The sequence below is a fragment of the Polyodon spathula genome, chromosome 6 (assembly GCF_017654505.1).
Source record: "Polyodon spathula isolate WHYD16114869_AA chromosome 6, ASM1765450v1, whole genome shotgun sequence".
In the NCBI taxonomy this organism is placed as follows: domain Eukaryota; kingdom Metazoa; phylum Chordata; class Actinopteri; order Acipenseriformes; family Polyodontidae; genus Polyodon; species Polyodon spathula.
Window position 1 is genome coordinate 8,841,094 of NC_054539.1, and position 16,251 is coordinate 8,857,344.

The following is a 16,251-nucleotide window of genomic DNA, read 5'->3' on the forward strand; positions in this document are numbered from 1 at the left end:
TTTTAAAGGCTGGTATCATTTATGTTAGTTTCACAGGCCCCAGTTAGCACTCATCTAAGGGAGCCTAAAGGTAATATTAAGTAGGCAAGATTATTTCTTTTCATGGTCTGTGAAACCGCCCAATAAAGGGATATATTCATATTATATGTACTATTCTGACTAAAATATTAATAGCAATTAAGTTAGTTGTTTGGATGTTAAAAAGAAGCAATGCAAGGGCTGGACAAAGGGATGTCAGTAACCCACCATGGGCAGCCAGAGTGGCAGGGATTTGTCATGATGAGTATGCAAGGTGTATTCATTGTTGAGGAACATGTGACTTTTCTTCTTCAATGATTTCTGCCTCTAATTCTGTCAGGGAAGTTAGTAGTTGGACGTGGCTGATGTCCAGATCTTCCCCACAGAGTCCCTACTTTTGTTAGCGGTCTTGGATACAGGACTGCCTGCCAGCCAAGCACCTCCTATCAGCACACAACCAAAGTCTGTCAGAGCAGCTGTCTTGTCCGTTGTGACTGAAACTGACTTGCAGCTAGGAGATATGTATATAACAGAACATGTCAATAATTAAGATGTTTGTATTTTTTATTGTCCATCGGATATAGCACAGACAGTAGATCTCGGCCAGCCTCTGTCCTGCCAGCTAATTTCACCCTTTGATATACTGACTTCATATTTTCAGTGTTATGGAAACTCTGATATACTGACTTCATAGTTTCAGTGTTATGGATATGGCTAAAGGATCCATCTTTGATACCTACAATAGAAGATTTGGTGCACGTTAACTGAATTTGATGAATGCTTGTTCAACTCTAGTCAGAGCACCAGAACCCTTCAAATATTTGTTGTATTGATTAGTTTGCCAGTACTGCATATGTAGAGCACAACTGCTGTACAGTGCTAATGCCCCAGCTGTATTACGAGAAATTAAACCTTTAAACGCAGCTGAAGTACACAGGTGTCTGTTTGGTAGGAAGCTTGCTGTCTTGGTATCTAATAGCACAGATTGTCAAAAGGCTTTTGTTTCGGTACCCTTTAAACAGCTGTGCTAGATTTAGTTTAGTCATAGGGGTTGAAGGCCAAACCTTTACAGCTGTGTATTTACTTATTTCAACACCATATGAGTTTAATAAAGTACTTGTTAAGTATGCACTAGGAATAGTGCCTTGTGGTTCCAAGTATCTTTTTTCAGTTTGGTATAGAACTTAGAACTGCCACATGAGTAATAAGGTATTTTTTTAGATTATTGCTTATAATCCCATTAGTTTGACTGATACATTATACACATGTATTTAGTTTTTCATAATCGGCTTATACTTTGTTGGTGTTTTATGTTATGTTGTGTCAAGACTACTGCTTAAATTAAGCTGTGGCTGATTATGTTTATTTCAGTAACTAGCAGCACTGGAAATGTTATTGAAGTTCATGAATGCAAGGCTGGTATCATAAGCATGAAGCTTAATGGATAACAAATAATAATCAAATCTGGGATATTGGCAAAAATGTGTGAACCCCTTGTAGTTTTAATGATGTTTTATTTATTTATATGTTTTTTGTTTGTTTTTTTGTTTGTTTTTTTAGGTAAGTACCTATTTGCATATTAAGGACAACAAAAAATCAATATCGTCTGTTGTTGAGAGTGTCACCCTGCCCCGTCTCAATAGTAAGGGACAGCCCAAAGACCCTCCTCTGTCAGAGGCCAGCACCGTGTCCTTTCACACCTTGCCAAAAACCAGCTCCAGCTCCATCTTCAACAGCTTGAAGAAGAGAAGCAAGAAGAAGCGAGACGTGCGCAGGCACACCATTCAGAAGATAATGGGTGTGGACCTTTCCGAAGGTGGGGCTGGTGAGGTTACATCAAACACAAACACGTGGCCTCTGAAGGAGAGAGTAAAGGATCCCAGAATCCCGTGTCCTGCCAGTGGAGAGCTTCTGGACTATGTCAAAAACCCATTGGTTAAAGACATTGATGCAGAGTGCACTGTCATCCGATCCTTTTCAGATTTCAGTCAGCCAGGTGGAAGGGAATGCTCTGCTAAAGGTGGAAGCACGTTGGCTGCCAATAACAATTGCAAGCGTCTTTGTCTGGGCTCTGTCTTGAGTTTTGAGCTACCTAAGGACATGAACCTCATTGGTAACATTCCAGATCTTATCAAAATCCAGCCTCCTGACACAAAGACAGCTGACAGCCTCACTATCAATTCACTCTCTTCCTTTTGCAAGTCAGCCAAGGGGAATACAGAGGCGGCGAAGGATCTGATAGAGGCCAAAGGCTGTTCGGGCTTAAGCACTACCATAAAACCAAGAGTCTATGAAGAGATTTCAAACCAGATTCCTACAGGGGCACAGGGCCAGAAGAATGGGGGTCACTGGTCCAAGCTGCGTAACCCAGAAACAGATTCAAGTCTGTGCCAGTCTGCACTACCAACCACAGAGAATACTCAAAACAAGGGTCAAGACAGTCCCAGAGATGACATATTTGACTTAAAGTTAAATCGTCTCTCCCGAATCAGTATTCTTCATGAGGAGGTTGGCCACGAGTGGGACAAGCTGGCTGACACTTTGAATTCTACTTGTAGACTAAGCAGCCAAGTAGATGCTGTTGATGAAGAAAGACAACACAGTACGACAGCAGCCAATGGATACTCACAATCCAGTTCTGAGTTATTTCAGATGGGAAGGAGCACATATTGCGAACTGAGCAACAATGAACACAAACGGGATAAAAAGAAAGGAAGATTTAAAGAAGTCTCTGGTTTTAAAAGTCCCCGAGCAGCCTCCAGCGAGACCAAAGCCCAAAAGACTCCCCACAGTGGAAGAGAAGTGTTGAGTGACTCCGTTCTTTGTAACAATGTAAATGTTAAAACCTGCTCGGAGGAACAGCCTGCATCTGTAGCAATTGGAGTCAACAGAAGCACATTTAAACAAGACAAGGAAACCAAGACCAACAAGAGAGACAGAACCAGCAGCGAGCTTGGAGCAGCAGCAGTGGAGGTCATCCACCCAGACCACCAGCAGTTTGAGGAAGAAGAAGAGGAACTAGAAGATATCTGGAACAAAAGTGTTCGTTACAGACAGAGCATCTGCTCTGATATCATGCATCAGACCTACAATCAGGGACTGGACAGCACCTCCCCTGCGCAGCAAGAGACAGCAGCCACTCCATGTCAAGACGTCACATACAGAAAGCTGGTCACGGCCTCTTCCCCCAAGTTGCTGGTCGCTGAATTTAGGCTACCAGCCTCTATACAGAACCTCTTGGGCTATTGTAAAGAGCCAGACACTGGGGAGAAGAGCCCAACCAGTGACCACAGGAGGTCCTGGGCTGCCATCTCTCATAAAGAACAGGCTAGCCGACAGATAGATCTGATTAACGAGACAGCCCCTGATCAGATGGAGCTACCTAACATAGCGGATCAGAAAAAGTATATCTACAAGTATAGAGAGGAGGAGAAAGAGGAGGACACAGGTAGTGTGAAGGTAAGATCAGTTTGTTAGCTTGTCCAAATTCCAAGATCTGACCTTAACCTTTCACTGACAATGTAGAAGTTTTGAAGAAGAAATGAAACAGGGTAATGATTGCTTGCTAGGAGGTTTGTTGTTTTTGTAAAGTATGCAGGTAAGGGATTTATTTTGAGTGTTTGGAGGCGCATCCCAGGAAATTCAAATGGATTACACAAATGTAAAATGATTCGATTTTTGAGCTGTACAAGAAGGGGGCGTGCACAAACCCATTAACACCAAAGCACAATTGAGGGATTACATTTGCAGGCTTATAGTTTCATTTCTAGTGCTGTAACATGAACAGGTTTTTATGTATCTTTTTATAAAAAAAAAAGTGCCTTTGAGACTTTGGAGTAAAAGGTTTTATGAATTTCTCCCACATTCGTTATAACTCACTAAGACATATCTACGACTGACCTCATCACATAAGCATGCAATTTCATATGGAAGTCAAGAGCAAAAATCGTAAATTAAACAGATGATCTCATATGATAAAGTCTGAATTAAATTAAAAGTTTATGGCGCTGCCATAGATCAGCTCTGCTATGGTGGTGTCATCATTTTGATTTAATCCAGGCCCACTGCATAAATAATTTACTTTCTGCTGTTTGCTTTTACTACAGCAACAAGCATTTAATTGCCATTTATTTCAAGCATGCACTAAAAGCAAAAAGCGGACTAAAAGGAAAAACCATCCATTTCTGATCAACGGGTGCAGGTATGAAATGACCTTAAATTTAGAACACATGGACTTCTCCATACACAACAATGTGGGGCTGCTACCTCACATTAAACCCACTACAAATGGATGCTGGTTGGGTACAGTGACAGCAGTACTCCCACAAAACAAAGCACATGCCTGTTGGACATTGTGTCTCAGTATTACTCCTTTAACAAATTAGAACCTTCGCACTCTCCCCAGGACCAGTCTGTGAGCCTCCTGTCAGTTCACATGGGCATGGAGGATAATGGAAAGCAGCCTGTTTACTCTGAGGGCATGGACTCTGACTGTGCTGAGCAGGGACACACAGTCAACACAAGGGGGCACTGTAGCATCACGGTATGACTAATGTTTTTTTTTGCATCAGACAGTAAAGAAAAAGAACTGTACTGTACATGTTGACCGTAGTGGATCGGTGGGCCCGACTTCAGGTGAATATCTCGGGCACTGTAACTAAGGCTTGACTCATGTGACATAAGTTTTGCTTGTTGCCTAAGCCAGTTTTCCGACGTGTCCTTATGAAGGTTAACAGGGGTCTAGAACAGTTCCATGTATTTCAGACTTCTCTTTAAATAGAGAATATACACCTTTTAATATCTGGGTTTTTTTCTCTCTCTTGGTGCAGAAATGCTCATTAGTTTATTTATTAGTTTGTGTTATTATTTTCTACACCTACATCCTGTAGTTTTATGAATAAGCAGTAGTGCTATGTAACACATTTTACATGTTCTGTTTGGAAGAATCTAAAAGCTTGTCCAAACGTTTTCACTCACATATTCCCAGACTTATTTTCACATTGACATTTTTTTTTGCAACCTGCCCACTCTCCCAATAGACTTTCACACTGGTGTAAAATCCTGGTTAAGAAACAAGCATATTGTAGCAATGGCCCTGGAGAAATGTCTTGCTGATTTGTCTTTTATTGGCTGAATAACCTGCACTGTACTGACTGTTTTCAGAATGGAAACAAGGCAGAGTTTGAGTCAATGGAGGGAACGCTGGAGAGGAAGCACAAGCTGCAGCTGGGAGGGAAAAGGGTAAGCTTGATTTATTGTAGAAACCTGACCATGCAGATCTTTATTTAGTTGAGACTGTACTCTGAAAGAAGTTAGCATGAAAGAAGTAATAATGAAAGACATACAGTGGCATGTGCATAAACCAAGGACTTGCCAGCAAACGTTTGCTGCGTTACCTTTATGTTGCATGTCCCCAGTGATTGAATGTGTTTAATTACACTGTGGACCACATTTCATTCTTTTTTTTTCTTCTCATCATGCTGCGTAGGGATTGGGAGTCTTATTAAGGTCTCAGACCTGCACATTTTACAGCTATAGACCTACTCTATAATTAGATAGAGCTTCAGCTTATAGAAATGTTCCTCCATATTAACTCTGTTGATTATGTTTATTCTGTCCCTCAAGTTTCCCTCCAGCTAAGACCTTAACTGAATAGGGTCCTCTATGTAAAATTCCAGCCAGTAGGAATCAGGGTGGTCTTGAAGCTGCTTGCATTCACCACAGTGCTGTAGCCGAGTGATGAGTGATTGAAGTGCTGTTTGAATGAACTGTGTAGTTGTGTCGAGGACGGCTTCCCTCATTAACAGCAGCAGATAGCATTCTTTCCAAAGCAGCAATGCAAAGTGGTAAGGTGAGTTGTTATATCCTACAGGTGTATTAAGTAATGCTTAATGTTTGTTTTTTTTGTTTTGTTTTAACAGGCATCTTGCAGAACCTGGAACCCTTACCATGCAGTACTGTTCAAGCAAAGCCTGTGCTTTTACCAGGACAGAAAAGACATGCTCCAGGTAAGGTAGGAACCAGGCCAGTAGGAATCTGGTCAGTACGAATATGTCTTATGAAACTGGCATAGGGTGGTACTGGACATTTGTAAGGCAATAAAAAAGCAACTGAGTGATATGACTTTGATTAGACCAAATATATGCAGGCTTATAAAATGGTGCTAAACCACAAGCTAATGTCAATCGTATTTCTTTCTAGCTAGAATCTTACAAAGGACCAATAGATTTGAAGGCAGGTTTTAAAAAAAATATTTCAACTATTTGAGTTGAAACATTTATTGCAATCATATTAATACCCTACGTAATCCTTAACAAGGCTGTGGTAATGATGATGGAAGGGGGTATTTACAGACAACTGAAAATACTGTATTACTTCAATTTGGTGCCGTGGCATTTATTTTAAATTGACCAAAATGACTGCGGTCCTTAAACAAGGGCGGCGATTATACAAAGGCAGCCTTTATTAATAATACTATACTTTACAAACACTGCAATGTTTTATTACATGATTTAAGGCATTATAGAAGCGACGCCGTGAGAGGCTCCGATCTGCAGCACTATACTCCTGTGTTTTGGGGGCTGAATACGTACATTTACTGACAGTTAACGAGAGCCTATTAGGTGGGAGTTGGGAGGTCAGGAGGGTAGTTTACCAGCGAATCAGGAGTGTGTATTGGTTGCTATGGGGGCGGGAGAAGAAGAGGAGAGAGAATGGTAGTTGTGTGTGATGCAGTTGTTTTTCATAGCGAAAAATATTACCTCTGATTTCTGTTAAAACTAAAATATATCCTACTCAGTTATTTTTTTTCTCACTGTAATTTACCTGTTTGTAATTTCTCTGTAAGAGAAATCAAAACTAAATCTTCTCATAGATAGTAAGCAAGTTTTTTTTTATATATAATTGTACAGGTCTGAGTAAATTTCCAATTGAATAAAAAACTAAACTAAACCCCCTACAAAAAGATATCTTCATCCAGCTTTTGGTTAGCACTTAGAGTGACCGGCAAAGCTCTAAGTTCCTCTGAGTTTAAATTTTCTTTCTTTATTTTTTGAGCAGGGGTAGAAATAAAATACCTTTACGTTTCTTTATTGAGAGTGGCGTTTATTCGGGGGCGGCATCTATTAAAAAGCTGAGCTCTGAGTGAGGGATTAATTCGAGGGCAGTGTTAATTTGAAGTAATACGGTAATTATAAAAAGAGCAGAGCTACAATGTTATGGAGTCTTTAATGACCACAAAGAGCATCAAAGCAGACCACAGTATACCTTAGTTTGACATAACTGGTTAAAATATGAAATACTTGTACTGAAGACCAACATGCACTGTAGATGTATGACTTTCACTACCTTGAGATAGATATTCATGATTAAACTGAAGTTATTTAGACCTACCGTTTAGATCAACTGCATATACCTCCATTGTCTATTCTGCTGCATGTTATTTTATAAGCCTCCCATTTAGTTATTGGCCTGTCTCAGCACTGATGTTTCCGAGAGCTGTTATCAGAATCCAGGTTGGAATGGTTTTTAAGTCTGGATCACATTGCTGTTAAGCAGAAGCATGACCTTTTTTGCATTTTTGTGTCCAAGCAGAGTTCTATAGCTGGCGTTCCCCTCAACCTCACTGGAGCTGTTTGCAGTCCAGCACCAGATTACACCAAAAAAATGCACTGTTTCAGACTCCAGTGAGTATCTCCTGGTTAGTGGTGGGGTGGGGTGGGGGGGCTATTCAATACTGTGTTTTCATTCTGTGACGTGAACCTCAATTATTTTTGGTTTGACGCAATAGAGGATGATGTTTTCACAGGTCTCAAAAATGTGCATGAGTTATAGTGACTTTTTTCAAATTCCTAATATTACTGGCCTCTCATGGCCAAAAATATTACCTAACAGTATTTTGGGAAAATATAAACAGAGCAAATATTCTGATTAATTTTGTACTTTTTCTGATCTTAATGCATTATGCAAAATTTATTGGATGTGTTTATCATTTCCCAAATTGTTTTGGGGTTGTCTTTGTGTGTGTACCTATGTGAAAGATGCTCTTTAGTTATAGAACCTCCCTAGACAGTCCTTAAAAGGGCACAAGGGGGAGCTGTGGGTCTGAGAATGCAAACTTAAACTTGGTTATATAGAGCAGGAGAGGGAACATATTGCAGACATGGGCTCAATCAGAAATAAACATTAAGCACAATAATAAAGGAAGCATTCTGCAAGAAACAACAAAATTATGTGCATTTGTAAAATATGTTATGATAAATTATGTTTAATTTACACCATTCATTTCTCATTCATTCATTAATTTAACTCCCATTTCTATTGTGACAGAGTAGGGGGAGGATGTGTGCAAGGCTAAGGCTCTGCACATGTGTGTGGGTGACTGGTGATGGAAATTGGGTTTAATTGAGTGAGTGTGATTGGATAAGCGTGGAATGTGGCCAGGTGGTAATGGAATGATTGGTTGCCAGTTATCCCTGGATTTAATTATATTATGTTAGAGAAATGTGTTTTGTTTTGCTAGTGTTTATTGAAAGTGCGCAGAAAGCACTGTACTGCAGTTTCTGTGTCTGGGTTGCTATTTCTGCCGCTGGCCAGCCTTGTTACCACGCCATGTAAACTCATTCATTTCTTTTTTTCTATGCAAAGGCTGCGGGATGGCTCTGAATATCTGTTGAGCGCTCCTTCAGGATTCCTAATGAATAAATGGATCCTGAAAATCAAAGCAAATACAGGTAAAAGAAAAAATAAAATAATATACCACTACTGTGCCATCCTTCAGGGGTGTGGAGGACACACACACCCTGACAAGCCTGTTTTATTTGTGTATTAATAACATTGAATTATGTTTCATTTAACTATCAAGTAGCAGAGTGTACCATTGCTAAATACTTGTTGTTAAAAAAAAGTCTGATTCAGGCCTGCGAGTATTTGCTGGTGTGAATGACATTTATGAGGGCTCAGTGATGAGATCCTCTACTGCTAACCTCTTTACTGGATAAAAATCTTACTGGTTTATTTAGTTTTCCCATAAAAGGTGAAGTTGATGACCTGAATTCCGCTCCCTTGGTTAACTATGTACTTTTCTATCTTGGTTTGTGTACATGCATGTCATTGCTTGTTGTCATGAATAAGGTTTTAAGAACAAAAGAAAATCCTTGCAGCTGCCTGTTCTGTGGAGCCTGTTTTATCACACTGCAGCTTGGTTTTGTGCAACAGGAGCTCAATGGTACAGCATGCCAGATACCGGCAGCACAACAGTCGCAACAGATAGATAGCTATACTGAGATTCAGATATTTTATTTGTGATCGCAGAACAGGTATGTTCATTTAGAGCTGATTTTTAGGGAACTTCTGAACTACATGTATTAATATCCCTAGTCTGTGTTTCATGCCATCTGTATCAAATTGTGAGACTGGAAGTGTGATGGGGCGGCGTCGGCCAGGCGGGCTAGTGCTCAGGGCTGTGATAGAGGTCTCCTCACCCTCTGCTGGGGTGTCACCAACATTGGCAGCGAAAGCGCTGAGGTACCTGTCCCAGCTGCTGTCCCTTTTTGGCGCTGGTGTTGGCATCGGCTCCTTGGCTCGCCTCCGGGGCCGCACCTCCACTTCTTCCTCTTTGGGGCAGATAGCTGGGGTAGGAATTCTCCCCGGAGGAGCCATTCCCCTGCCGTGCTCACCTGCAGATAGCTGTCTGAGTCTCCGAGCTCACTATCCCTCTCCAGACAACATATGTGACGGGGTCGCGTCGGCAAGGAGAATCAGAGACCACAAACGTTACAGTTAAGCACTCACGCTGCACTTCTTTCACCATCACAATCCTCTCTCTAACATCCGGGATCACCCTTTAGATATGCATGTGGCCTAATTAATCATTTCATTATTTATTCAATTTACGGCTCCAGCCACATCCTCACATGTTTTTGCAGGGAGGAAGTTAACCCCTCCCTGCCACACACACACACACACTCGTGCACTGGCAGGGCTTCCACACTGCCAGTGTTTTAAAGTATTTTGTTTATTCTTTGTGTTCTCAGGTCTGAGTGATCTGGACCCTGCCAGGTCAATATCAGCATGCCCCATGCCAGTCACACTGTAAGTGAACGTATTCCACTTTCATTCGAAATATCTGATGTAGATTCCATAACTAAAACCTTATTTGAACTAATGATTTGCTTAATTAGAACTTCTTAAGGGTTTAGTTAAGTAATTGACTCTGCATGTGTTTATGGACAGTAGCTCAAACACAAGGATTTTGTTTATTGTGGTGTTAACAATACTGTGGCCTTTTTTTTTTCAGATGTTCCCAATCTGCTGTTTGCTGGGGCGCCTCCACTTCCCCTTCCTCAGGGCACCATCAGTCAACCCAGGCAAAGACTAAAGAAATCACAGTCCTGACCAGAGAAAACACAAGATTTCCAAACTGGCACCGTGTGCATTCAGAGGACCTGGTGACTTCTCTTTCTTCAGACGCTGGTCATCGTGGTAAGAGCAAAATTCACAAGACAAAATTGCAGTAGATGAAAAATCTGATTATTAAGCACAAAGCAACTTGAATCTTCGTTTGAGTTTTATTCAAATAAAAGCTTGACCTATTTTTTGTCCGAGAGAGAGAGAGAGACCTTAATGACATGAATTTATAAAATGAAATATTGACATGCATTTGACATGATTAAGTGTATAAAATATAATGGTAGTTTATGTGTGGTGGTTGGCTGTGTCTTAGCTTTCTAATACCTTTTGTAGCATGATACTGTACACTATTCAAAGCAGGACTGCAGCTGTAATGGTTCAATGTGTCACGCCATGCTTGCCTCCCCTCCTAATACGCCCCTCTCCCTTTGCAGAAGAGTACTACGGCTCGCTGCAACAGTCCACGAGGAAGAAGCTCTCTCAGAGGAACAGGGACGCCTCCGAGATTCCACAGGGTTTTGTGTACACAGGCCGAGACCAGGAGCCGGTGCTGAGCAAGCGCCGCTCCCTGTCCTTTACGTCAGGTACCTTCCACCATCGCAGAGCGCTTGTGATTGTTCAATAAGACAGAATAGGGTATTAGATGGATGTCAAATGACATACTGAGATTTAAACTAATTCAAATAATCTGTTACACCATTAAATAAATTAAGACCTGGCTGAAGGTTTGATTGGTTCATGTTGCAGGGAAAAAAGTAAACACAGTGCAGTAAACTTGTTATTTATGCAAGAATTCTGTGGATGATGTCATGGTTATGTTCCCTTTTGTTTCCAAGCAACATTTGTTCCATAGTGCTGACTGATCCCACAGATGGTGATGTTTGCAGCAATGACATTATCATTGTTGTCGGGCTGCTGGAAATGTAGTGGTGTTGATTCGAATGCTTTGTAAATGTTCCATATTTGTTAACTCATAGAAATATATCTAAATGTGTTTTTTTTTTGTTTTTTTTAGCTGCATACCAGAAAATAACTCCCATCTCCAAGCCCTTGGGTGGGTCTGAAGTTGGACCCAGTTACTCCATCACCGTGTTCATTGGAGAGCAGTTAGGAGAAGCTGAGCCCGTCTCAAACAGTCTGGATTCTACACTACACAGAGAGCCGCAGCTCATTGGCTGGCACCCTGAAATTCTCCTGGACAAACCTGGAGAAAGGAACTACGGGAGTCTCCCCAGACCGAGAAACAAATCCGTCTTCCAGAAGTTCTTTGGAAAGAAGGAATAAATTCAAGAGATTTATCACTTCTGCCAGGATGTGGGGGAAAAAAATGTAAAGTCATGACCTTTTTTTTTTTCTTAAGTTTTTTAACCAATGTGTAGAGCGCATTCTTTTTTTCTTGTTTTTTAACTAGTAGGTAATGTGTAGAGCGCATTCTTTTTTTTTTTTTTAATCTATTTAAAAGTTTACGTAACAAGAAATTAACACACCTTGAAGAAAATTGAGGGACTGAGTAATTCATTAGCTGTTCACTGTTAATCATTTACACACGGTCGATATTAAATCACAATAATGACACCACTATTAAAAATGATTCCTACAGCATACGTGAAGGTATTTCAGGTCAAAGGCACCACTTTATCACTATCCTCTGACTATCTAGTGGGCCCAAAATCGCTCAAATGAAATGGGTTGTTGTGCGTCTTCACTTTCAGTAATATATGTCAGAAAATAAGATGTTATCTTTTCTATTTCAAAAGCATGACATCCTGTAGCAGGTATATACACATGCAAAGCATAATTTAAGTAAATTGCTATTAAGAAATCACTGCAGACCCTTATTTTCTGGCAGCTAAGCTCAGCAAATGCATTTTCAATGTATCGTTCACTTCTGTGCTCAGTTGCGATGCTTAAGTATGAATGAAGTCCAACAGCAACAAGTCACAATTAATTGCAGTAATAAAGCCTAAACCAAATATGTTCTAAGAAAAATAGCCAATATTTGAACCAATAGCTCTCCCAACAATTCCTAATCATTGTGTGTGTTGTTAGTTTTCTGTTTGTGAGTTCATGTTTTGCCATTACACAAGTACAAATACACACAATAAATCAATTTGAATTAGAACATACATTCCTGTATTCCAGAACAAAAAAACATCTCTTTAAAACAAAACACTCATTTGAAATCTTCAGCTAACATATTTTCTGGATACTGGTTTTCACACTAACACAACTCTGTACCCTTTTGTTTGTTTATGTTGTGTTTGGTTGCTTAGTATCAGGGTGTTTTTAAAGACCACTCTGCTCCAGTGTTAGTTTTTACTGTGCACTGTTGGCTCTAATTTGCACTCCTTTCCTCTCTTGAGGTCTCCTGTATGCTTGTTATTTAAAAAGAAACTTGAAACATGCTGTGTTATGAAACCCTGTACACTGTGGTAGGAATGGATTTGAGAGGGAAAGGTTATGGGAAATTGTGCTTATCGTGCAGTAATACAAATAAAGTTGTGAGGAATGTCAATACCATTATTATGTCATGTTTATTGTTTAGTTAACTGCATGATTCTAGTAATATGATTCCCTTTCCCTCTAACATTGTTTAATATGGAGCATGCTGTAGTTCTAAGGGCGAGTTATATGAATTATATTGGCTAACCAATATTCTAAACTAAGCCCACCATTCCAAACAGACCCCCCCTCCCCACTGTCTCCTTGTTTGTGTATGTCCCTTGGTTGATGGTCCTCAGATTGTCGAAGGTCATACCTCAGTTAAGGGGGACTCCTGGTGGACCGCAGGACGAGATCCTGGGTCTGACCATTCTAGTCCAGCACATGCATCAAGCTGTGACTCCACCTTTCAATTAAAGAGCAATGCCACTAGCAGTCCATTTACACCACATCAACTTCAAACTTAAATATCACACCGAATAAACAAGATAGAGCACACTTTTCAAGTAACGTATTTCAGTAATAATACAAAGCAATTGTACACTGTTAAGTTTTGTATATGACTTTACTTTGTGGCACATTTAAACTATATAGTATATAACATTATACTGTATTTACTCTTTTGCATTCAATTTAGGTATAGATAAGGCACGCTGTTATGAACACCAATCTCATCTACATAGCTGCTCACTAATACTAAAATATATTATTATTGCATGGTTACAATATGGCCTGTGGCGTTTCCTTTTAAACAATCTACTGCTGTGCCCACAATCTATCAGTAGCTCTAAATCCATAGTATTTGGAGAACCCAATAGGCTAGTGGAGATTTGAATGTATGGTATATATTATTAACATGCCTTGTGTATAGCCAGATGGACTACTTTATTTTGTTGTTGGGGTTTTTTTTTTTTTTTTTTTTTTTTTTTTTTACTGTATGCAAGTTGATAAAATAAGTATCTACTGTACCCTCAATACTTTTATTTAAGAAATACTGCAGCCTTGGATTTTGATTTATTCAATTTGTAATAGATGAGCTTTTATATTAATGGTGTAATGTAAATAGCTTTTTTTAACTAGTACACCAGACACACTGACAATCAAAAATCACATTTTTCAGAATTTCTTCTTTTTCGGAGTTGGTTTACTCCTTCGAGCAGCGGTATCAATGTCTAGCTCGTGTTGAATGTAAGGAATGTGCTGCAGAAAATCTGAACTTGATTGTTTATGTCCTTTCAGAGCTCCCCTTCAAATAAACATTTACTTTAAAACAGAACTTCCAGTAACTGAGCAAAAAAATCAGAAACTGGAGTACAAAAAAAAAAAAATAGTAGGTTCTTATTTCATAAGAATAGGCTTCTACAGGCTTTCTCTCTTTTTGAAGCCTGTAGAACCTTGCCTGGATCGCTGAGTTCTGTTAGTGGAGTAAAGTCTGAAACACCATTATCCAAACTACACCTGTAGTGATATCCAGATTCCAGATTGTGCTTCATAAAAATGCCAGCAGTTTGAAACTGCTTTTGTGTTACAATTTGTACCAACTACAGTACCAAAATCATTTTGTATTTAATTGTATCTTTTGTATCTACTTCTGTTTATGGACATGTGGTTTTAAAAGAGTGCTGTGCAGATCCTTTTAATAAATCATTTTTTCTTTTTTTTATTAATTTTGTGTGGTTAAGATTGGCATGCTCCAGTCTTTTTCTTTACTTTGTGAAAGAAGACTTGGTGCAATGTGACACTGTAAAGCAGGCCTTCTCAAACTCGATCCTGGGGATCCCCCTGTGGCTTGTTTTCAGCTCTCAAACAGTTGCATATTTCAAGTTAGCTGTAACATTTGATAAGTAACTTGAACTGCAACTGTTTAAGAGTAAAAAAAGTAAAGTAAAAAAAAAAAAAAGTAAAAAAAAAGATACAATTAAGCAAATTATCAGTTCAATGAAGGGTCTAGTTAAGTAATTGGGTGCTTGGTTGGAATGAAAACCAGCAGCCACAGGGGGTCCCCAGGACCGAGTTTGAGAAGCCCTACAAAGGATTGTGCAGGCTAAACTCACTTCAGGGTGTTTACAAAACTAACAATTTGGATGACCAGATCCAACCTGTCAATAAGTTCTAAGCCCTGTTCTGTGCACATTATTGCAAAAATATTATTATATTTTTGTATTATGTGTTTCCCACAAATAAAATTATCATTTTATTTGTGGGAAACACGTGTTCCCTGTACCTATAAAGGGTTAAATAAAAAAAAAGACATCTTTAATGAAAGGGAATTATATAAACACTTCTGAGTTACAGCAATGCAAGACACGTACATGCTGCTTGCAACCACATTGCTTCCACAAACACCATAACTATGGAAGACCATCCAGGTTAAACATGTTACTTAGTACGCATTTCAAATATTTAGTACATGTTCTAATTTAACTTTAGTGTTATAATTCTAATTATTACACGTACTAACTTGGCCAATCAGATCACTGAAAATGAAATGAGAACCAATGAATTTAAAGAAAATAGTATGTGCTATAAAATGATCCAATTAAAAGGTTGCTATACGTCTACCATTCCTGGCCAATAGTAATAGTAACCTCAATGTAACGAATATGTAATTTTAAACAAGTGTTGAAAGGTCAGACACCTACTCTAATATTAACATTAAAAACGATTGTGTACGTTGTTAGTACAAACTGAACCATGTCACGGTTAATTTACTTCTTAGCAGACGCCCTTATCCAAAGCGACTTACAATTGTTACAAAATATCACAGTGCAAAGTATCATATTGTAAAGTATTACATTTCAGAATATCACATTACAGATAGGAGCAGTTGTAAAGTACAATAAATATCATTAGCAAAGAAGATCAAATTCAAATAAGAGCAAAAAAGTAGAGATTACAGTAAATAATTACATGTAAATGCAGCTAAGTTATAGTAAAACTATTTGCTTATGCGAGTAAAGTCCATTAAGAGCACACAGTAAATACGATCAATGGATAAGAGCAATTTCAACTAAGCAGTTGCCAAAAATATGAATACGGATATGTGGCAAAGTGGCTGATAGCGTGCAGGTGCAGGTGATTAAAGAACAGACAGACAATTGTAATCCAGGTGAAAAGGTTTGTTTTATTTATTTTTAAGTCCTGTGCCTGACTGCAAAACAAACAGTAAATAATAATGGAGGTAAGTAATACAGCAGTGTGTATTACTTAATTTATAATCCCTGTGTTGCCCTGCAAATAATAATCCTGTTATTATTGTACACCCACACCACAAAACACATACATAAGTCAGTTCATGCGTGAATTAGTGCTAGTGGTGCAAATACAGTTTTATTTGTGACAAAGGTGCAGTGTTGTCCGGCCCCTGGCGACCGCTCTGGA

At 39.2% G+C, this 16,251-nt stretch overlaps 1 protein-coding gene across 5 annotated transcripts in view; it reads left to right on the top strand.

Moving 5' to 3' along the window:
- The window catches only part of LOC121316786 (spectrin beta chain, non-erythrocytic 1-like), a 65,643-nt gene extending 51,106 nt beyond the window's left edge, over positions 1–14,537 (top strand). For 2 of the 5 annotated variants that reach the window (XM_041251974.1, XM_041251976.1), the window contains 10 exons: positions 1,579–3,477; positions 4,424–4,561; positions 5,182–5,259; positions 5,940–6,026; positions 7,609–7,703; positions 8,665–8,750; positions 10,053–10,110; positions 10,316–10,500; positions 10,863–11,012; positions 11,444–14,537. In XM_041251974.1, the coding sequence (XP_041107908.1) occupies positions 1,579–3,477; positions 4,424–4,561; positions 5,182–5,259; positions 5,940–6,026; positions 7,609–7,703; positions 8,665–8,750; positions 10,053–10,110; positions 10,316–10,500; positions 10,863–11,012; positions 11,444–11,712 (3,045 nt within the window). In that variant the 3' untranslated portion in view covers positions 11,713–14,537. The remainder of the gene's footprint in view (positions 1–1,578; positions 3,478–4,423; positions 4,562–5,181; positions 5,260–5,939; positions 6,027–7,608; positions 7,704–8,664; positions 8,751–10,052; positions 10,111–10,315; positions 10,501–10,862; positions 11,013–11,443) is intronic. The other 3 variants (XM_041251977.1, XM_041251978.1, XM_041251975.1) reach the window with 2 other exon arrangements.
- The last annotated feature ends 1,714 nt before the right edge of the window (positions 14,538–16,251 follow it).